Source organism: Malaya genurostris, chromosome 2, assembly GCF_030247185.1.
Source record: "Malaya genurostris strain Urasoe2022 chromosome 2, Malgen_1.1, whole genome shotgun sequence".
NCBI classification, from domain to species: Eukaryota; Metazoa; Arthropoda; class Insecta; order Diptera; family Culicidae; genus Malaya; species Malaya genurostris.
Genome location: NC_080571.1, coordinates 40,803,881 through 40,826,478, shown reverse-complemented (window position 1 = coordinate 40,826,478; position 22,598 = coordinate 40,803,881). Strand labels below are relative to the sequence as shown.

General features: G+C 39.4%; 3 protein-coding genes across 3 annotated transcripts; 2 read left to right on the top strand and 1 right to left on the bottom strand.

The window, feature by feature from the left end:
* Nucleotides 1-3,475: 3,475 nt before the first annotated feature.
* LOC131427415 (putative serine protease K12H4.7) lies at nucleotides 3,476-5,255 on the top strand. The gene is made up of 2 exons (XM_058590581.1): nucleotides 3,476-3,917; nucleotides 3,988-5,255. The coding sequence occupies exons 1-2, from the start codon at nucleotides 3,511-3,513 to the stop codon at nucleotides 5,084-5,086; spliced, it is 1,506 nt and encodes a 501-aa protein (XP_058446564.1). The 5' UTR covers nucleotides 3,476-3,510; the 3' UTR covers nucleotides 5,087-5,255.
* Nucleotides 5,256-10,848: 5,593 nt separating this feature from the next.
* Nucleotides 10,849-12,509, bottom strand: LOC131427417 (putative serine protease K12H4.7). Its single transcript, XM_058590583.1, has 2 exons — nucleotides 12,151-12,509; nucleotides 10,849-12,094 (listed from the first exon to the last, which is right to left on the bottom strand). Exons 1-2 carry the CDS (start codon nucleotides 12,456-12,458, stop codon nucleotides 10,996-10,998), a joined length of 1,407 nt encoding a protein of 468 aa, XP_058446566.1. The 5' UTR covers nucleotides 12,459-12,509; the 3' UTR covers nucleotides 10,849-10,995.
* A 7,561-nt stretch (nucleotides 12,510-20,070) lies between these two features.
* On the top strand, nucleotides 20,071-21,673 carry LOC131428597 (putative serine protease K12H4.7). The gene is made up of 2 exons (XM_058592643.1): nucleotides 20,071-20,504; nucleotides 20,575-21,673. Exons 1-2 carry the CDS (start codon nucleotides 20,095-20,097, stop codon nucleotides 21,671-21,673), a joined length of 1,509 nt encoding a protein of 502 aa, XP_058448626.1. The 5' UTR covers nucleotides 20,071-20,094.
* Nucleotides 21,674-22,598: the final 925 nt, after the last annotated feature.

Below are 22,598 nucleotides of genomic sequence, written 5' to 3'. Positions count from 1 at the left end.
CAGTGATGATGAAGGGTTTCGAAATCTTGCCGCAGCTACAAATTGCTTTCCAGACCATAGCTTTCTTACCAAATTTTTCGACTTCAATCGATGTCTCGGAATGGTTTAACACTTCTCACACCGTATAATATTGTGGTCCCGGCAAGGATTTGTAATCGAGTTTCACGTAGGTTTCGTCGTCCATTATTATGCAGTTCAAATGTCCAGCAAGAATCGTATTGTACAGCTTTCGAACCCTCGGCCTGATCGATGCTTCTTGTTTCGGACTACGTTTTAGTTGTTTCTGCTTCTTAAAGGTTCGAAGATTCAAACGTTCTTTAGCACGAAGAACATTTGACTTCGAAGTGCCCACTTTTTTGGCCACATCCCGAACTGAAACCTCCTTCTTTTGCTGGAACGCCTTCAGTATACGTTTATCCAACCGAGGAGGACCTTTTTTTCGACCCGTTTTCGGTTTATCCTCAAAGGTGTTATCATCACTGAACTTCCTGATTCCATTTCGCACGGCTTTTTCACTTACTCCTTCCATTTTTGCTATTTTTCTCAGTGACAGCCCGCGTTCTGTGCACCATTTGTACACAATTTTTCGACGTTGTTCTGCTGAAAGTCCACGCATTTCGAAACAAACTAATGAAAACGAATAAACAACTGCACAAGTGGTTAGAGAAGAGTGTAAACAACAAGAGGCAGCCATAAAAATTGAAAGATTCTGAACCATTGCGAAATGGCAGCGGTTTTTGGTTGCGTCCATACTTTCTGGGACAGTCTTTGGGCTCGCTTGAAAGCTTCTATTGGACGATTGATCAAGGTCGCAGGCTCTGAGATGGCTCGACGAATTTCGACAAACCTAGGCTTATTGAAAAGTTACTTCAAGTTCATTGATCTGGTTTGGAATGGTCAGGTCGAAATCTTTCGATACGGGAGATATACGCCCCTATTCTGTACGTCGATCGATTCGAAATATTCCGATCGATTGTGCAATTTCCATTCTGCATTCCGTTCGAGTTGGGTATGAACTCGAATTTCATTCGTTCAAGTTGTTACATTTTCGAACATTACTCCATCGACTTGCGTACGTATTATTTCTGTTCGGTTTAGAATCGTTCTAATTTGTTTATACAAGGTGTGACGGTTTCGTTTACTACGAAATGAATAATATAAATAATATAGAACGTGTAAGTAGTGTTGACAGCTTTGATGGTTAGTGTTCGAAATTTCAAGTGTTTCCGAACGAGAGTTGATCGAATCATACCAGTCGAACGGAATAAAGAATGCAACATTGGAACTCGAACGAAAGTGTAGATTCGTTCGTATCAAAAATCCATCGGATTGCAGAATCGGGGTGATAATCTTAAAAGTGACGTAACAGACAAATTGCACTATTCTTTATTCGATAAATTTTCTCAGAGATTTGTGAACCGAGTTCGAAAATGTTATCTTACACTGTTGAGGTATTTGATGAATTTGTCATGGTGAATACATTAGATTTCGAGCGTATAATCGTATAAGTGACCTAATCGACATATAACACTGTTTAACGTGAATACGTCTTAATTTGTTTCATTTTCAACTATATGATAGTTTTATCTGATCAAATCCAAAAAAAAAGATGATGGAACTTGTTTTTACGCACACATTATCGACATTACCTATACATGTGCAAGGTGTCTATCCCCTTAAGATCGTTAGTGTTTACAACACATCGCACCTTCGGAATTAAAAATAACTTTTTCTCAAGCTTTGTTCGTAATGAAAGTGTTTATGGGTGGTGTTACCAACACTTCTTTAGTCGAATGTTCTAATTTGTACCAACGGATTATTGTTCTTTCGAAATCTCGTAATGCATTATACAAAAGGCATGAGTCATTTAGATTAATTTACCAACCAGACAACGCGTCTCCTAAGTGTTCTAATTTCAACTTGTCATCCAATGTGTTTTATCAATGATGACTAGACCCTTTTCGTAACTCCAGAGTGGTTTTTAGATTTAAGTTTTCATTAGAGAGAGATGGCTTAACCGATTTTTGCAAACTTAGATTCAAATGAAAGGTCTTATGGCTTCATACAATTTTTTTTGAATTTCATTTGGATCCGACTTCCTGTCCCGTTTTCGGTTTATCTTCAAAGGTGTTATCCTCACCGAACTTCCTGATTGTACACAATTTATCCATTTGTACACAATTTATCGACGTTGTTCTGCTGAAAGTCCACGCATTTCGAAACAAACTAATGAAAACGAATAAACAACTGCACAAGTGGTTAGAGAAGAGTGTAAACAACAGGACGCAGCCATAAATATTGACAGATTCTGAACCATTGCGAAATGGCAGCGGTTTTTGGTTGCGTCCATACTTTCTGGAACAGTCTTTAGTTACCAACCGAAACCAAAAGTTTTACCAAATCTGCATCTGCATAGACAAACATGCATCCGAAGTGCGCTCGTGTTCGTCTTTTTAGTCCCGAATAAGCATGCGCGGCATCCAGCGACAGGATATCTTTTCCATCTGCAGAATCTTACTCAAACTATGGTGAGTGCACTCAGTACTAATGTTTGTAAGCGGCGTATCGTAGGGCCTACAGCTGCGAGCTTCATTCGCACTGGAATGTCGATCACCAGTATCCGAAGGGGACCCTTGGGCTCCTATTCTAGGTACGTGCCAGGATATAGGGATGGATATAGCGCGATGAGAGAGCCGATGCCTTTCCGAAAATAGGCTAGATTTGTCCAGCGTTCTCTGAGAAAAATAAATGACATTATATTGTAATTTTTTTCTGAATTTTCTATATGAGAAAAGCAAAAAGCAATTGAATGAATATTAAATACGAATAGGAAGTTTTTCAACATTAATTGGAGGTTAGGGTATATCAACAATCGATGAAAGTTACACAACAAAAAAGGGAAATGTATTGAATAGGTCCAACTTATTCATGAAACATGTATTAAAACAATTGTAAAATTGATTGTCTGTCATTTTTAAAGCTCTTGAATGTCTCCGAAAGAAGTGAATATTTTTTCCAAAAAATGCTTGGGTAAACTTAACTAGTTTGATTATATTGTCGAAACAATGAAGTTTCCGGAATTTGATTTGAAATCAAATCAGAATCAATGTCAAAACTTGTAAACAATAGTAATGGCGAACTGATCAGTGTTCAAATTCCCTGATACATACATGAGTGAGACAATATCTTATCATCGTTATAGGAGTTTCCGAAAGGACTCGGAACGATGGTCTGTCGCAACATAAGATAATCGCTTACCTTCGTCATTGCTGTTGATAGCTCCCTAAAACGATCGGAGTAATATTTCCAGTGCTAGGGCGCCTATCAGAGATGTGTACTAGTAAATTACGCAAGTCGATAACGGTACTGATGCCACGGGAAGATTAGCTCAATTTTATGACCTATTGAAATTGGTTAACTTCTCAGCAATTTAAAACATTTCATGGTTGGCAACGATTAGCTATTTCGACAGTCTTTGACGAACTGTTCTAGCACTAGGACACCGAAAGTATGGTGAATAAAGTGATATTGACAGCGCTGCTGGCCGTGGCCGCGGTGGCTCTTACCGAGGCGAAACCATTCAAGATCGCTCCCATCGTTCAGCGGATGCTGGATGCATTCCCGGTCCCGAAGGTTCCGGAAGGATACGTGTCTACAAACCCTCGCACGATTGGGTATGAGTTCCTCACCCGAATTGATCATTTCGATGCCCAAAACCGAGCCAAGTTCAAATTTGAATACTTTTCCAACGATGAGTACTATCAACCCGGTGGACCGATTTTCATCTTCCTCGGAGGAAACTGGCCCCTGATGCAGTATTACATCGAGCATGGCCACTTTCACGATATAGCCAAATACGAAAATGCCTGGCTTTTCACCAACGAACATCGGTATTACGGCGGCAGTGTTCCGACAGAGTAGGTTGACTTTAAAACGAAACATCCGAAGACAATCGTAATATGATTTTTCATATTCCTTTTCTTTCAGAGATCTTTCAGTAGAAAATCTACGTTTCCTGTCGGTTGAGCAGGCTATGGTGGATGTAGCGGAATGGATCTGGCATCTACGGCACAACGTAGTTCGGGACGATAATGCAAAGGTTATCTTGGCCGGAACGGGTTATGCGGGAGCACTCGGCACCTGGATGCGTCAACGCTACCCGCACTTGGTGGATGGAGTTTGGGTTTCCAGTGGACAAGTAGATGCACGGTTCAACTTCAAGGAGTATGCCTTCGAAATCGGTGAAGTGATCCGAGACTTCGGATCGGACGATTGCTACAGCACCATCTGGCGTGGTTTCCGCACAGGCGAGAATCTTTTCGACTCGGGACTCTCAAGCACCGTGACCGATTTATTCAATACCTGTTCACCGGTTAATGAAGAAAATATGTTGGATGTCGAGACATTCTTCTACAACCTGAAGGAAGGCATTCAGTCGATTATTCTTCAGTCACCGCAAACCACGGAATCAACGGAAACATTGTGTCACGAACTGGGGAACAGTACGGCGCAAACGGATTTGCATATACTGGCTGAATGGATTGCGGAACGTTATTACTACTTAGACTGCTTACCGTTCGACTTTGAAACCACCGTCGAGGCCCATCAGAACATCGAGAAGACCGCACCAGAGAACAACGTTCTGGGGCTACGTCAACGTGTTTACCAGTTCTGTACCGAGTTCGGATGGTTCCTAACAGCGGATTCCGCTGATCAACCGTTCGGATACCGCGTAACGATGAATTTCTTCCTGAACTTCTGCCGCGCCGTTTATGGAAGCTGGCTGACGAGTGAGGTAGTCGTGGAAGGTGTTCACTTGACCAATTTGCATTTCGGTGGCAAGGATCCACGAATCACCAAGGCTCTGTTTACCAACGGTGGGCTGGATCCGATTCGAGACATTTCAGTCACCGATTACCACCAGTCACAAGCGAACGCGATCGTCATTCCGGGATACTTCAACAGTCCCGATCTGAACTCGATCAGTGGGTACAATTCCCCTCAACTTCTTCAAGCGAAGCACGACATTCAGATGTACATCGAGAGTTGGCTCCATGAATCCATCATCCCCATTCAGAGTGACTAGAGATCCGTTTCGTTGGGAGATTCCTGTATCGTGTTAACAACGTGAACAAGGCGTTGGATTCAATTCTCACTAAATCCTACAAAGGTGGAAACAAATCACATCAAAATTACTTCATGTTACAGCATATGTTATTTTATATGGATATTATGAGATAAAAAATATATTTAAATGGTTTCTTTTTATAACTATTGACCAATACCATTTTAAGCAAAGTCTTGGCATTACATTCCTTTTGTGGAATTCGGCCTTTCTGTTTCAACAGACTTCGCAGCCAATTCATAACGTACAGAATCATTGTACGATTAGTACTACTGACACTAAGAATTCTTGCAGATCGGGGCACGAGCATACAACAAGTGGCTTGTGAGACCAGCGTTCTGTGCATTAAACCGCCAACCCGGGCGACCAATACCATTTAGTTCGAGCTAATAGCCTCCATTCGACTTTAGTAGATTTAGAGCAAATTAAACAGCTAGAAGTTCTATATGGAAGATCTAAAATAGAACTGAAACTGGAACAAACGAATCCCCAGCAAGCCGTTCAAGTTTTATTCATTCGAACAGTTCTTCTACCCTCAATTATTCTTAAGAATTGTTCGAAAAGTCTACATGTTCCTTTGATGATATTTTATATTGCTGTATCTAAGCTTTTTAAAATAATTGTTTTGGACTTCATTACCCACAACTGCTCTAGTTACATATCTTAGACTCAACACCAAAATGATCCACATCTACAAAACTGTTATATACATCCTACGTAATTCAGTCGCTACAGGCGCGTCAGCAGGTTGACGCCATATATACAGACTTCTCCGCTGATTTTGATAAAATGAATCACCAAATAGCTATTGCCAACCTATTCAAGGTTATTCATGTATAAGAATTATTCATGTACATGTAATAATTGTAGATATAGCAAGCAAATGAACAATTCATGGAAATATATAAAATGGTGTTATAATTAAATATCCAAGTATCTCAAGAACGGCTACTTTTAGAAGAAAGGATATCATGAACAAATGTATTGCCTTTAACCTGTAGAATAATATTCTACTGTTTAAATGATTATCTTTCAAGGAGAACTTGAAATTTCGAATATATCTGTAAATTGTTTTAGCTGTAACTTCTTCATCTTTCAAAAGACGCGGATGGGATAGCCATCAATCTGTAGGTTTTAATAAGAGCTTTAAAATAAAAATTATCAAAAAAAATGGAAACCCTGATTTTTTTAAATTTAATTTTTTTGGTTCATTTTGAAATTATTGAGAAAAAAATCAAATTTTTTTTTAGTGTATACTTTTTTAGAGTGTCCAATCGATCCCTTACAGCTTCTTCCTGAATACCACATTTGCACAATTAACGGTTTCCGAGTTACAACGATTTGAAAAAGGCAATTTTGGTGAAATGCAAAAATACATACGCCCTTTTTAAAAATCAGTCGTGAGTCGGATTGACCTCTCCATCGGTTCAAAACTTATGGTTTGCATTACTGAAGCCATGTTTCATCCAAATCGGAGAAGGTCGAGTCTGATGATCTGCTAAACATTTCTGGAATTGCTCTCATATAAAAACTGCTTCAAAGTTTGTTCTGTCGGGTGAACATTCACGTATGAGTAATTTATTAAAAACGAACTGTTTAGAAGGCTTTGTATGCTATTTAAGCCAAGTCTTTTTTACGAAATTTTGGTTACTTGGGCTAAATACAAATTGTAAATATATCCTACTCTGCCGAATGAACAACTCTAGAAGAGAAACTCTTCAACATTGTGTTAAGTTTATCAATACAAAAAATCTGGTTATTGAGCTACTTTATTGAATAACGAAAGCAAGAATCACATCTGGAAGAGAAAACGTAGCACCTAATGTCTTTTATGTCGAAGCCATTAAAGAGAGAGAGAGAGAGAGAGAGCTATCTCTCTTCAGCGCATTGCCTCAAATGATGAGATGACAATCTGTGCATTTACTCAATTTTCGCTTAACAGAAGTATTTCACATTATTTTTTGGTGATATTTCTTTTTATTTTTTTGAGCTGAAACAAATGTGTATCGAGTTCCGTTGATTGTAGGTTGATTTTTTTTCAAAATTAAAAGCTTTATTGCGAAAAAGTGCTTAAGATGTATTATTCAAAGTATTGCCCGTTGCTAGCGACAACTTTCTCCCATCTTTCCGGCAATTTTCGGATCCCGGCTTGAAAAAAAGATTCCTCTTTTGACACTATCCATGAAGCAATCCATTTTTCCAACTCTTCGAAGGATTGAAAATGTTGATCTGCCAGGCCGTGTGCCATCGAACGGAATAGGTGGAATTCAGAAGAAGCGACATCTGGGGTATACGGTGGGTGGGGCAAGACTTCCTATTTCAGCGTTTCCAGGTACTTTTTGACCACTTTTGAGCCGTGAGACCGAGCATTGTCGTGTTGGAGGATGACTTTGTCATGTTTGTTTTGAGATCTGTTGTTGGAGTGGTTAAACTTAAATTTGCCTTTGATAAAGTGTACGATTTCTGCTCCGTGGGCAAATTCTCGTCTTCGAGCTCTGAAACGTGAACGGAATTCATGGCAGCGTAAACACCGTCGTTGGCGTTCTACTGAAACTAAGAAAAACTTCAAAAAGTCTAGCGATGAATATCGTTTACTGAATACCGTTAGTCGTACTTTCCAAAACTAAAACGTACATCTCTACTGATCAGCATGGTTTTATGCCTGGACGATCGGTGAACACGAACCTGTTGGATTTTACATCTACCTGTATCACTTGGATGGAAGAAAAATCTCAAATTGATGCCATTTATACTGATCTGAAAGCAGCGTTTGATCGAATAGATCATGAAATACTTGTAACAAAATTATCCCGACTAAGCGCTTCGGGAATGTTTGTTAAATGGCTGAGCTCTTATTTATGCGACAGAGTGCTACGTGTGCAGCTAGGCTCGTGTATTTCTTCTCCCACAGACTAACAGACAGGACACTCAAATTAGATTCTTCAATCATTTTAACGGTCATTTCGAATATTCCTTTATTTGGGACAGTACTCACATGTGTCATGATGGCGCCACGTTACCCTATCAAAAACATCCTGTCTGTCATCTAGTCTGTGCTTATTTTTTTCATTTACCAACAGAGTTGCCATTCATACAGAATTACCTATAATGTATTGATTTGTATACGTCCATGCGAATTTCATGCAGGATACAGATTTAATACATATTGCCAAAACTATATACATAATTGTGTCTACTTCTCATCCTCCAACGCAAGACAAAATCGAACCCGTTTTGTTACAATATTTACTTGCTTCTGGTCTGCCGCCACTTAATTTCGGGTGATAACTACCAACACAATAAAAAATAGTCTAGATGAACAACGTTGAGTCAAATAAATGGTTACCTTCCAACATCGCGAAAAAGTTAAATATATTATCAACGTAATCCAATAATTTATTGTGATGATTCATTTTCAAATATTTTGATGAAATCAGGCATCCCTGCAAGCAGCTGATCGGTGTTGACAAACGAGGGGAAACCAACTAGTAAAAAAACTTTTACATAACACAAGGGGTGTACAAATAGTAAATAGTTCGCGCAGTACAATATAGGTGGAGCTAGTGCATAACGAAAAAAAAATTTTATAAGAATTTACTCATACTGTCATGTCTGTTAGTCTGTGCTTCTCCTTTCACGAATAAATCTGGTGTTCCTCAGGGTAGTAACCTAGGTCCACTATTGTTTGTGCTGTTTTTTAACGACGCTACTTCACTACTTGGCGTTGGATGCAGACTGGTTTACGCTGATGACCTGAAGCTGTATCTGGCAGTTCGGTCTGTTGGGGATTGTGTTCGCCTCCAGGAACTTTTAAATATTTTCGTTGGCTGGTGTAGAAGAAATTTTTTAATTATTAGTACCGTGAAATGTCAAGTTATAACATTTCATCGCAAAACCAACCCCCTAATATTCGACTATCAAATCGATGGACAAACTCTTGGAAGAGTCGACGTTGTCAATGACCTCGGCGTTTTGCTGGATGCTAAGCTTACCTTTAACCAACACCGATCAACTTTGATTTCCAAAGCAACACGACAACTCGGCTTCATAGCGAAAATTAGCCGAGACTTCAACGACCCGTACTGTCTAAAAGCGCTATACTGTTCGTTGGTGCGTCTATTACTCGAAAATGCATTTTTGGTTTGGAGCCCGTTCCAACTCGTTAGGAACTTACGAATAGAACGTGTACAAAAGAGATTCGTCCGGTTGGCTTTGCGGCACCTCCCATGGCAAAATCCTCTGGATTTACCACCGTACCCTGACCGCTGTCGTCTGATTGGCCTGGAATCGTTGGAGCGACGAAGAAAGATGCAGCAAGCGTTTCTTGTAGCTAAAGTAATCAATGGCGATATTGATTCACCAAAATTGCTATCTCTTCCGTGCTTCTCAGCGAGAGATCGCTCGACGAGTCTACTTCAACCAAGATTTCATCGTACTACTTTCGGACAACATGAACCAATGACAGCATGTATACGTGCATTTTCCAAAGCTGAGCATCTCTTTGAATTTGGTGAACCGACGCACAAGTTGTCACAGAAATTATCAAGTGTATCCTTGTTATAAATTTGTTCGTTGTACTTCATGTTATTCATTAAGACTTTTAATTGTCCGATGGATTATTTTAACAAATAAACAAATATATGTCGCTCTTGATATTGTGGCCACTTTTTTTTTAGCGTGCGACTAAGGCGCATCAGTTGCGTTTGTTAAATGGCACCGAGCTGATCCCACCAAATCCAAATCATACGCCCTTATTCTGAATAACGTCGTATCGTTTTTTCGCTCGTATTACATTTGTATTCCCCATAACGCTAACAAAATCAAAGGTAGCTATGATTCGATCGAACCACATTCGATCGAAGAATCAATACGTCGTTATTCAGAATAAGGGCGATAACCTTGGCACCGTGAATATTCGGTTTTGCCTTCGACGAAGTAACATGCCCCGGCTTTCCCCAAGATTTTCTGCGTTTAGGATTATCGTATCGAACTCACTTTTCATCACCGGTGACGATTCGATGTAAAAACCCCTTACGATTTTGTCTTTGAAGTAGTTGCACTCGATGTCCCTCGGTTTCAATTCGTACGGCACCCAGTTTCCTTCTTTCTGAATCATGCCCAGGGCCTTGAGACGTTTTGAAATGGGTTGCTGACTCACTCTCAACGATTCGTAAAGCTCTTCTTGGGTTTGGCACGAGACTTCATCAAGCAGTGTTTCTAGTTGTTCATCTTTGAAGGTTTTTTCTCTTCCACCACCACCAGAGCAGCATCACCGTAAGTTTCTGAGAGCATTCGATGCTCTTCAGCTGCATTTTTTTTCGAATTGTAACAGAAAAGTAAAACTTCCCGCAAATGGCGAGAATTGGGCACATAAACAGACATTTTCGAGCGTGAATAATACAAGAACAACTGTCACTGAAACGGCGATGACAGTTCGTTAGGCACTGTACACACTCACTTTAAAGGCATTATCATCTATGTATTTTGGATAGCCTCATCGGAAAACTGAGGGAAGCAAAGTTGTACACCTGATAATTCCATTTTTTTATAACAAGCCTGTAATTTCAACACTCGGTATTTTGTTTAATTGGGCCAGTCTAATTGGGCAAGTGTTATTTAGGTTGTTTAGTTGGGTAATTTCTTTGCATGAGTACATGGGGCATATAAAAAATTATTCATATACATTTTCCTATATTTTCTTTTGATAACTTTATATAGAACGGATAACTAGTTAGGATAAATGCGTTATTTTTAGGTGCGACATAAATCAAAACTTGTTTAAGAACTAAATACATTGGACCGACAAATATAAACATATTTTTGTTTGTCAGCCCCAAAAGCTATCATCAACAAACTATCCATCTTATTGTCTATGCTTCCACGTGTATGGGTTCGAAATCCTTAAATATCCAAGTGTCAATGAGTGTCCTAGTCAGTTCCTTAGCGGCGATCAATTCGGGTGAATCCAATTCTTCGTCGATCGAACCCAGATCCGGAGAGGAGAACGTATCCGGGATAATCGTGGCGATGGCACTGTCGGAAACATTTTCAAGAATGCCCGATCCAATCTTCGGATCTAAACCTCCGTGCGTGAAGTGAGCATTTTCGATGCGAGGTCGGCGACCACCGAAGCGAACATTCATGCTTTGAGTGCGCCTTCGAATGAAGTCTTCATCGATCCAGTCACCGAAAGCCTCACGACATATTTCCACGTAGAAGTCAATTGTGATTTGACTTCCGAACGGTTGGTATCGAGAATCAGTCGTCGGGAATAGGCCTCTGGAGGTGCACTGAATGTACAGCCGTTGGCGATTTCCGCTCTGTAGCTGATCCGTGTTGAAGTCAGTATCCAAAAATGGCGCCAAGAAGTCGCTGAAGCTAAGTTTCACACATTCTTCAAATTGGTGTCCGCGGGCGAACCAGAGCTTCAAAGCGTGCAAGCTATTATCGGTGCTGTTAGCGTCGATTTGTTCACACATATACGAAGTAGATGCGGTATTTTGGTAAAACAAAATATCTCTCTGGATATCCATTTGAAGACCCAACAGGAAAGCAGTTGTTTCCAAGGGATTCTCGGTATCAAGAGGTTCACACAGATGGAACAGCTCCGTCAAAACATCACCCTGACCCAGGGCAATAAGATTTTGCGCTACCAGGAAACCACTGAAAATGGTGTTGTAGCAATCGCTACTTCCGTGAGTTCTAATATTTTCTCCAAGCACCTCAAAGAAGGAAGGAAGCGTCAGACTGGCTTCCGCAGGTCCACTGGAAACCCAAACTCCGTTGCTCAGATGAGGATACGACTGGTGGAAATAGTTGGCCAGGGTTCCGCCATATCCGTATCCTAGCAGAACTACTTTTGCTCTTGGATTTCCGACAACGGTCGTTTTCAGATAACTGATCCATTCTGCCAAATCTGCCAGCGCTTGGTCGACGGTTAGGAAATCCATATTCTCCGTAGTTGCATCACTGAGAGCGTAAAGTTGTCATTGAGTAATTAAGACGTTAGAATTAATGGCACTTACGAAACTGGAAGACTGTGCCCAAAATAACGATGCTCGTTGGCGAACAAGTATGCTCCTTCCAAGTAGGCAACATCGTAAAACAATCCTTCGGTTAGATACCATGGATCGATGGCCGTGTCTCCACCAACAATGACGAATATCGGTCCATTTCGGTATGCGTGCTCATCATTGGCGTAGTATCGCATCGAGAAGGTATACTGGTTTCGTGGGTTGAAATGATCCACACGAGTTTCGAACCAATCTTCACGAACCACTCCACTAGCCACGGCTAGTAACCCAGCTAGCAGGAACAGTACCCGACTGTTCATGTTTAAAATGTTGAATTTTGAAAGCTTTTAGCGAAAACACCAGCGTCCTCACGTTACACTTTCACGGTACGTACGAAACAACAACTTTTATAGTCTACCAACTCGCAGTAATAGCAACAATTTGATACGGATAATAGATATTCGATTGATAGTGAAAAACTGATTAGATTTAGTACGTAATTTTTTTTACTAAATAATATGTTGCAATACACTTGACTTCCAATCGTTAAAAAGCGTTTCCGAAAGACGACTCCATTGTTTCTGTTTTTCTTCCTGATATTACGTCACCGACAAACATAGGGTTAAGATAAGGACTTTATTAGGCTTATCCTGCTTCAGATAACTGAAGCAATACAACAACAGTTCTTCCACCATCAGTGACCGAGATTGAAGATTGTTACTTTATAGGGTTATTGTACCAATAGTAAATCTCATTAGTCGAGTCGCCATGTTACTTTTCCGATTACTCAACTTTTAATCAACGAATTGTGATAAAATCGGATGTGTAGTATCAAATACAAGTGGCAGTCAGTGTCGTCAACGAGATTACCACATGTGATAGCCATTTGATTAGATGGGACTAAAGACTGTCCCAAAAAGTATTTTTATGGCTGCGTCCTGTTGTTTACACTCTTCTCTAATCACTTGTGCAGTTGTTTATTCGTTTTCATTAGTTTGTTTCGAAATGCGTGGACTTTCAGCAGAACAACGCCGAAAAATTGTGTACAAATGGTGCACAGAACGCGGACTGTCACTGAGAAATATAGCAAAGATGGAAGGAGTAAGTGAAAAAGCTGTGCGAAATGCAATCAAGAAGTTCGGTGAGGATAACACCTTGAAGGATAACCCGAAAACGGGTCGAAAAAAAGGTCCTGCTCAGTTCGCTCGTACATCTCAACCAAGTCAGTTGATAAACTAAAACCGCTTACGTTCAGGACAGAAGAAATCAAATACAGTATTGTGTAGTGAGCAATAGAACGATCTCGAAATGAGTAAACCAAACGAACAAAAGCTACCGCCGGTACGAAAGAATACAATTATTGTTGACTTCAGGCAGTGCAAAATTCGACCTTCGATACGAGAACTTGAAGGTTTGCTTAAGAAGCAAATGCATCTTGACATTAAACGTGTGCATTTACTTCAATGCAATAAGACCAATAATGTTGTTTATATCCAGTTCTATAAAGAGTTGGATGCAATTCAATTCGCTAAAGACAATAATAATGTGCACTATGTGGAGCATGAAAATATCAAGTACAACATTCCAGTATATATGGAAGATAGTGCTATAGAAGTGCGTGTGCATGATCTTCCCTCAAGCGTCAACGATTCTTATATTCGCGCAACTATGTCCCAATACGGAGAGATTCTCTCTATCGAAAAAGAAAAATGGAAGAATTTTTTCCCCGGCATTCTAAATGGTGTACGTTTGTTACGCATGCGCTTGAGAAGGCCTATACCTTCTTATGTGACATTCGGTCTGGATACAAGAATACCGTGCAAATCACTTGTTACCTATGACAATCAGATGGCCACATGTCAATATTGCCAAAAGCTGTTCACTACGGTAAGTCATGTGATAAACTGGACAAGGAGACAACTATACCAAAGGTCAACGGTGCTTCCTTTACACCAACCCCAAGCAACCCCAGTACACCTGTGACAGTCACCAACAACAGTGAAGCATCCCCTTCAACGAAACCATCCCCTATAGAACAAAGTACACCAGCTGCAGTTAACAACTTACCATCCAACCAACCAACCAACAATGTACAACAAGACGCATCTACAGCAACAAGCAACGAAATCAACAACAATACCACCGGTGCGGCAATGAATGACGAGACGAACCGCGAACAAACTGCCCCTCAACCCTCGCAGGAGGAAAATGGAAGCTCCTCTCCCCCTAGAAAAAGGGTGACAACGAGATCCAATACAAAAAAAAATTATCTAAAAACTCAGCTAAATCGGCCACGTAAAGCTTGTACGCAAATAGGCCTGAATAAAATGTCTTTTAAATAAAGGTCCTGCTAACCCTTAGTTGGATAAACGCATACTGAAGGCGTTCGAGCAAAAGAAGGAGGTTTCAGTTCGGGATGTGGCCAAAAAAGTGGGCACTTCGAAGTCAAATGTTCTTCGTGCTAAAGGACGTTTGAATCTTCGAACCTATAAGTAGCAGAAACAACCAAAACGTAGTTTTTGCAATGACTGAGTGGAAATATATATTGGAGAAGTCAAGTGAAAGAAAAACTAACAGAAAAGACTCAATGCTTGATCGGAGAAGTAGGTATAAAGCGAGAGGACTAGTGTTTGATGGACAGAGAAGATGTTTGGATGTAAGGTCGGATGACGGCCAGGATGTAGACCACGTTGCTACTATGTCTGTTTCGCGTTTTAGAGTGGCTAAAACAAGATCAGAGTGGCCAAATGATAGCTCGTATGCACGGAATGCATAAGAACGCAAGTTCGAGTCCTGTCTCTGAGCGTATCTTTTTCCAAAAATAATCTTTTCTGTTAGTTTTTCTTTCACTTGACTTCTCCAATATATATTTCCGCTCAGTCATTGCAAAAAACTGAACTTAGTCATGGCGGCTTTACGTCAAACTAAAATTAATAAATCGTTTAAAACCAAAACGTAGTCCGAAACAAGAAGCATCGATCAGGCCGAGGCAGAGTTCGAATCAATAAAAACGTGGACATAAATCAGTAGCTTCCAAACTGTTCTTTTAATGCATATAGTTGCTTTTAAGAATATATTTACAAATATATACCGCGTAATTTGATCCTATCCCTAATTGTTCTTGGCCTACTTTGACAAAAAATATAAACATAACTTTTTTCTGAAGAGATAAAAAATTGTTTTCTACGACAAACTTTTAGAACTATTAAACATAATTTATTTTGTCAAATACACTAAAAGTGTAGGTCGCACCGTTTCTGATATACAAATCGTTTTTGTGGCAACCCCCTTAAAATCAATTTTTTATTCATAACTCGTTTCAAGTTATTTTTTTATGCATACTTTGTTTGGAATAATTGAAGAAAATAAAAAATCCCATATTTTTGTTAAAGGTAGTGTATAACTTTGTTGTTTCCTGGCAAAGTTATACAACATTTACCTTTTTTTTACCTATGATAAAATTAGTTTTAGTTATTGAATTATGACAACCCCCTTAAAACTAGTTTTCTAATCATAACTTGTTTCAAGATATTTTTTTACATATTTTGTTTGGAATAATTGTAGAAAATATAAAATCCAATAACTTTGTAGAAGGTAATGCATAGGTTTATTCTTTTCTGGAAAAATTATACATCATTTTACCTATTTTTACCTAGGAAACCTTGCACCGAAGCGAAATATGCAACTTAATGCAGCAAACTTTTACTATACTTTTAGGAAATTATATTCCGAATCCAATTTATTTTATAATAAGAATATCCTGAGTACTATTCGTGTGACTCATTTTCACTATGGACGTGCTGAAACCATGCATGATTAAGAAACGAAGGGCGTCACGCGTCTGCTATTTCTGTAACTCACTTTTGCAGTGAGCGTAGAGATGGGCAATTCGTTCCTGAGCTATTCCAGTGAATCGAATCTTTAAAAAGAACTGATAGCTCACAGCTCTTTTTAAAAGAACCGCAGCTCACCAGTTCACCGCACTGTTAAGCAGAGATGCCAGGTTCACAGATTAATCTGAGTTCCGCAGATTGCTTTTTTTTCAATGGCACAGATTTCTGAAAATGGTTACAGATTTACACAGATTCTGAAATCGATCACAGATTTTTGAAATTGATCACAGTTTAGCACCAAAAATTACAGAGCGGTAGGAAATAGTGAGACTTTATTTTTGCTTACCAAAATGATTCCGATCAGCTATTATGGAAACGGGGAAACGTGCACAGATTTTGCACAGACAGGTTTTTGGCTTGATCACAGATTTTTTAAAAAATGACCTCGCATCCCTCGGTAAGGTGGAAACAAGCCACAAGCTGAACGGATTTTCGGCTCTTGAAGAGCGAGTTATAAATGAGAAGAAATGTGTGCATGAGCTTTTGTTCGTTTTTCCAAATGTGTATTTATCCTTCTTTAACAGATTGAATGAGCCGCCGTCTATAAGAAATCTTACCTCTCACTCAGTAGGCTACGGTACATTCAGGGATGCCACTTTTGCAGATATTCTCAAATATGACATAATAATAATTCGCAAACAAGTTAGTTCGCATAGCATTGTTCTTTGTGCATCAATGATTTCGATCATGCATATGAAAGAAAAACGAAGTAAGAAATACGGCGCTCAAAACAAACCTTCAGTTCAATCTAAATGAGCTGATGAGTTGATACATTGAATCGATTCCATTTAGTGAGCTGATCGGTTCGGAGCTGCTCACCGGTATGAGCTGCTTCGCACATCTCTAAGTGAGCGTCGCACGATCAATATATCATCTTAAAAAACGTGTTGCTTCGCGATAACTCAATTTATTTACACGTTTGAAAAAGAAATCTCTTCGTAAATGTTTGTACTTTTGCAATACTTTTTCATATTTTGATTGGAAAACATTTTTCCGTTTTTTTAATATGTGCTGAACTTTTGATAATTTTTCGGATTTTCAATATTTAAAACCCACTTTGAAAAGGCCTAAAAAATTGCATCGCTTTCCACTTAGATTTTTTATAATATTGTTAATTGTCAAAAAGCAAACAAAATAAAAATCCCAACAATTTGCTTAAGTTGCGCGTGCAAGCATAAGCATGTTTATGCGTGTTTACGCGCACTTTAGAGTAGATACTTAGGTAATAGAGGTAGATTCTACGTAGATAAATCCAAAAAAATTGTTTTTAAAATAAAGTGAATAAATCTCAAAAAATATTTTTTTTACACTATTTATATCTTCAGCAAAAATACTTCAAATGTTTTTTTCTTCAAAATGAGATAGAAAAAAAATTTTTTTGAGAAAATAAATTTTTTTTTTCGAAATTGGTGCTACCCCCTTAACAAAAATTAAGGTGCCACTTTCAAAAGATGCGTAATATAGTCTTGTAAAACTTCTTCAAAGACACGTTAGCTCTTAAAATCAGTGAAAGTCAGTACAGACTTTTGACCGTCTTTTTCCAGTTTTGGACCACTGTGCGAGGGTTCGAAAGCTTTACAATACGATTCTTGCTGGAAATTTGAACTGCATAATCATGGACGACGAAACCGACGTGAAACTCGTGCGAGAAGGGCAAGTGCTAAACCAGTCCGAGACATCGATTCGAAAGTCGAAAAATTTGGTAAGAAAGCTATGGTCTGGCAAGCAATTTGTAGCTGCGGTAAGATTTTGAAACTGCTTCAATGAACAGCGAAATATGCATCAGGGAATGTTTACAAAAACGACTTATACCCATGATTCGAAGCCACAAGGATCCTGTTGTCTTCTGTCCAGATCTTGCTTCTTGCCACTACTCGAAATCAACGGTTGAATGGTATACTACCAAAATTGTCACTTTCGTCCCAAAAGAAATGAATCCACCAAATTTCCCACAACTTCGACCAATTGAGGAATTTTGGGCATTAACGAAGGCACACCTTAGGAAACATGTCTCGGCAGCCGGAACCATTCAACAGTTCAAAAAAGATTGGCAAAAAGTGTCAAAACTTGTCACCAAGAAGTCTGTACGGAATTTAATGTGGAGCGTTCGCAAGAAGGTGAGCCAGCTAGTCTACAATGGCTAAGTAGCAATATGCTATGGAGACATCGCTCCATCAGAAACGACAATAAAACGTTGGTTTGCTGATTTCAAACGTGGCCGTAGAGACACCGATGATGCATTGGACAGCCAAGTGAGTCGGTAGCATCAGAAAATATTTAAAAAATCCACAAAATCGTTTTTTTTTTATCGAACAGTGAAGTTGCGTGAGTTACATAGAGTTTTTGAAGCATTTGAAGGCTGAAATTGCAAAGAAACGACCGCATATGGCAAAACAAAAATTTGTTTCATCAAGACCACATCCACCGTATTCGCCAGTTTTGGCTCCCAGCGACTACTGGCTGTTGGCAGACCTGAAAAAACTGTACGCCGGTAAGAAATTTCGCACGAATGAAGAGGCTATCGCTGAAACTAAGGCCTGTTTTGAGCAAAAGGTAAATCGTTCTGCGAAAGTAGTATTGAAATGTTAGAGCGGAGGTGGAATGATTGCGTTGCTCTTGATGGAGATTACGTTGATGAATAATGTTAATTTTGAACCAAGAGAATCGTGTTCTCTTTGTTAGGCCCATGATTTTTCAACCCATGTGTTATACCTGTTGTGAAGAAAAACGAAGGCCCTTTCAGTGCGTACTAATACCTAAGCATACTTTAGAGAACTTGGAGCAGGTTTTTTTTCCTGCTGTAATTGACAAATAAAAATACTGACACCACAGAAAACAGATATACAGGCTCGCATTTGAACTGTGTGTAAAATTTGCTCAAGCACGTGGCGAATACTTGCAGATGTCACCACGATCGACACGACTATTTTAGGTGCAGTGTTCGCATCACGACACATTTTTTTTTTTTGGGTGCTACATTCACTTCACGCAAATGTTTTGTTTTGCTGTTGTTTAGAATGTCTAGTTTATTTTGTTTTATTCCGATTGATTCACGTGTTGTTCAAACGACATCGATATAAAGTTGTCTTTGACTCTTAGGAAAATCGCGTGAGAAGTGTTCAAATGGTTGCAGTTGGAATAATTCTTTAACAGGTAGAAGAATTTTGTTCTCGTTCTGGAACGTTGTGGAACGTTTTGACAGTTCGCAACGAACAGTCGAGTAGGTGGCAGTAGTGTTTCTAACGTATAGCAAATAAAAAATTTACACAGGATTTTGAAAAATTTTGTTCGAACCTGTATATCTGTTATCTGTGCTGACACCATGAATTCACTAGTATTATACTGGTTTGACATATTAGAATTTTAATTCTCTAACCAGAAGAAAACACTTGACTTCCCTGAGATAGTTTGTAAATTTTCCGAATCAATGAAAAATCAGAATTAGTCTACTGAGAACCACTAGTCTAGTACTAACCTCCAAACTATCCTTTTCGCCGGAATGTCCCACGGTCATCAGTGTGAATTGCTAATACTCTTTTAAGAAACAAGAAATTCTATTAGATAGTTCAGCAGAACTACTCGTTCTTGCCTTCTTTTCCTAAATAATGCCTAACTCGATTTGTGAGCGATCCAACCATGGCGGTTGGCTTATTTCGAAAGAATTTGAAACGAGCCCAGTTGTAATATTACATAATTGCGTGCCTGCGGGGTTGCGACTGATAATTTTTTAACTGATCAGAACAATATTCCTAGTTATTAGCAGGTTATCGGAACGTGCGATACACCACAGACTATGAGTATAATAATCATAACAATCATCAGAATATCAAAGCCACTAAAAGATTGGGAGTCGTTCATAAGCCACGTAACATTCGAAACTGTGATCCCTAGTACTCATATCATTTTATTCTATAAATGATGTTTACGTCATTTATAAATGACACCTTGTCTAGATTTTATGGCTATTTGGAAATTATTGACTTTCCATCAATTTAAACTGTCGACGCGATTTACTACCTCGACAGTCTTCAACTAGCTGTTCTAGCATTAGGACATCCAGAATATGGAGAACAAACTGATATTGGCAACGCTGCTGGCCGTGGCCTCGGTGCTGGCTCTTACCGAGGCGAACCCATTCAAAATCGCTCCCATCGTTCAGCGGATGTTGGATGCTTTCCCGGTCCCGAATGTTCCAGAAGGATACGTGTCTACAAACGCCAACACGGTTGGAGATGAGTTCGAAACCCGAGTTGATCATTTTGATCCACTAAACCGAGCCATGTTCAAATTTGAATATCTATCCAACGATGAGTTCTACCAACCCGGTGGACCGATTTTCATTTTCCTCGGAGGAAACTGGCCACTAACGCAGTATTATATTGAGCATGGTCATTTTCACGATATCGCTAAATACGAAAATGCCTGGCTTTTCACCAACGAGCATCGGTATTACGGCGGCAGTGTTCCGACAGAGTAGGTTGACTTCTAAACGAAACATCCGAAGACAATCGTAATATGATTTTTCATATTCCTTTTCTTTCAGAGATCTTTCAGCTGAAAATCTACGTTTCCTGTCGGTTGAGCAGGCTATGGTCGATGTAGCGGAATGGATCTGGCATCTACGACATAACGTGGTTCGTGACGACAATGCGAAGGTTATCTTGGCCGGATCGGGTTATGCGGGAGCAATCGGAACGTGGATGCGTCAACGCTATCCGCACTTGGTGGATGGAGTTTGGGTTTCCAGTGGACAAGTAGAGGCCCGTCTGAACTTTATGGAATATGCCTTCGAAATCGGTGAAGTGATCCGAGAGTACGGATCGGATGATTGCTACAGCACCATCTGGCGAGGTTTCCGCACAGGCGAAAATCTAATCGATTCGGGACTCTCAAGCACCATTTCTAACGTATTCAATACCTGTTTGCCGGTGAATGGAGACGATACATTAGATGTCGAGTCATTCTTCTATAACTTGAAGGAAGCCTTCCAATCAGCTATCCTGCAGTCACCGCAAACCACGGAATCAACGGAAAAATTGTGTCATGAATTGGGGAACAGCACGGGACAAACCGACTTACATGTACTGGCAGAATGGGCTGTAAATCGTTATTACTACTTGGATTGTCTGCCATTCGACTTCGCAACATCCATCGAAGTGTTCCGGAACATTGACAAAAACGTGCCACAGAATAGAATTGTAGGTCTACGGCAACGCATGTTCCAGTTCTGTACCGAGTTTGGTTGGTTCCTTACCGGTGACTTCCCTGATCAACCATTTGGATACCGAGTCACAATAAATTTCTTCCTGGGTTTCTGTCAATCCGTTTACGGAGACTGGTTGACCGGCGACGTTGTCGAAGACGGTGTTCACTTGACCAATTTACATTTCGGAGGTCAGAATCCTCACATTACCAAGGTTCTGTTTACCAACGGTGGATTGGATCCGATGCGGGACATTTCCATAACCGATTACCACCAGTCGCAAGCAAACGCTATCGTCATTCCGGGATATTTCAACAGTCCGGACCTGAACTCGATCAGTGGGTACAATTCACCTCAACTGATTCAAGCGAAGCACGACATTCAGATGTACATCGAAAGTTGGCTCTGGGAATCGGTTATTCCGGTCCAAAGTGACTAGAAAAAGACTGTCACATATGTTCAGATTTTATAAGAATTAAAAAATACAAATTGATATCATTATTTCGTTTCGAGTTTGACTCATACCTACAGTCTAGAACGTATTCTCTGGATTCTAATTACAAAAAATTGTAAATTGATGAATATGTAGCGTGTTTCTGTCGCCCACTTACTACATTTGGGCAGAAACCGAATATGACAGATCGCTCATTATGTTTGGTGACTAATTAAAAAAAAACACTTTTTTTTTTCATAAATACGTTTATTTCTTAAGGCAGTTTACATAGGTTTTTCTTCGCCGTAGCATCACTTTTACATAATATTCTTATCCTAATTTAATTCTAACATAGTCACAACGTTTTGAATTTATTAAAACATATTCTCTTATAGCTTAAATATCATCTTAGGTAACTCGTCATTAATTATGAAATCTACTCGGAAATATTATTTGAACCAAATGATTAACTTCTATAAATTATAAAATAAGCTGTTATTTTCAGAACTTTTGTTGATAATTTCATACACTGTTTCGAGTTTGTTTGTATCATTACATTATTTTTATTCTAATTTAGCTATTGGTTGAACTCATGGACGCAGCTGGGATCAGAGCTAAGTCTTAAAAGGGGCCTTTATTAAATTGAAACTCCAATTTTCTTTATGAAATGATAAATAAGTTTCATGTATGAAAGGTCACGACAAGCAAGAATGTCTCGAACTGGGATATTGGATAGTCTACCTTGGGTACGCAAAGAATTTATTAGTTGAGATCTGACATCACGATACTCCACGCATGTCCAAACGACATGATCAATATCCCGATAACCTTCTCCGCAAGCACAATGATTAGTCTCGGAGAGCCCAATTCGAAGGAGATGTGCATCTAACGTGTAGTGATTGGACATGAGTCTGGACATCACACGAATGAA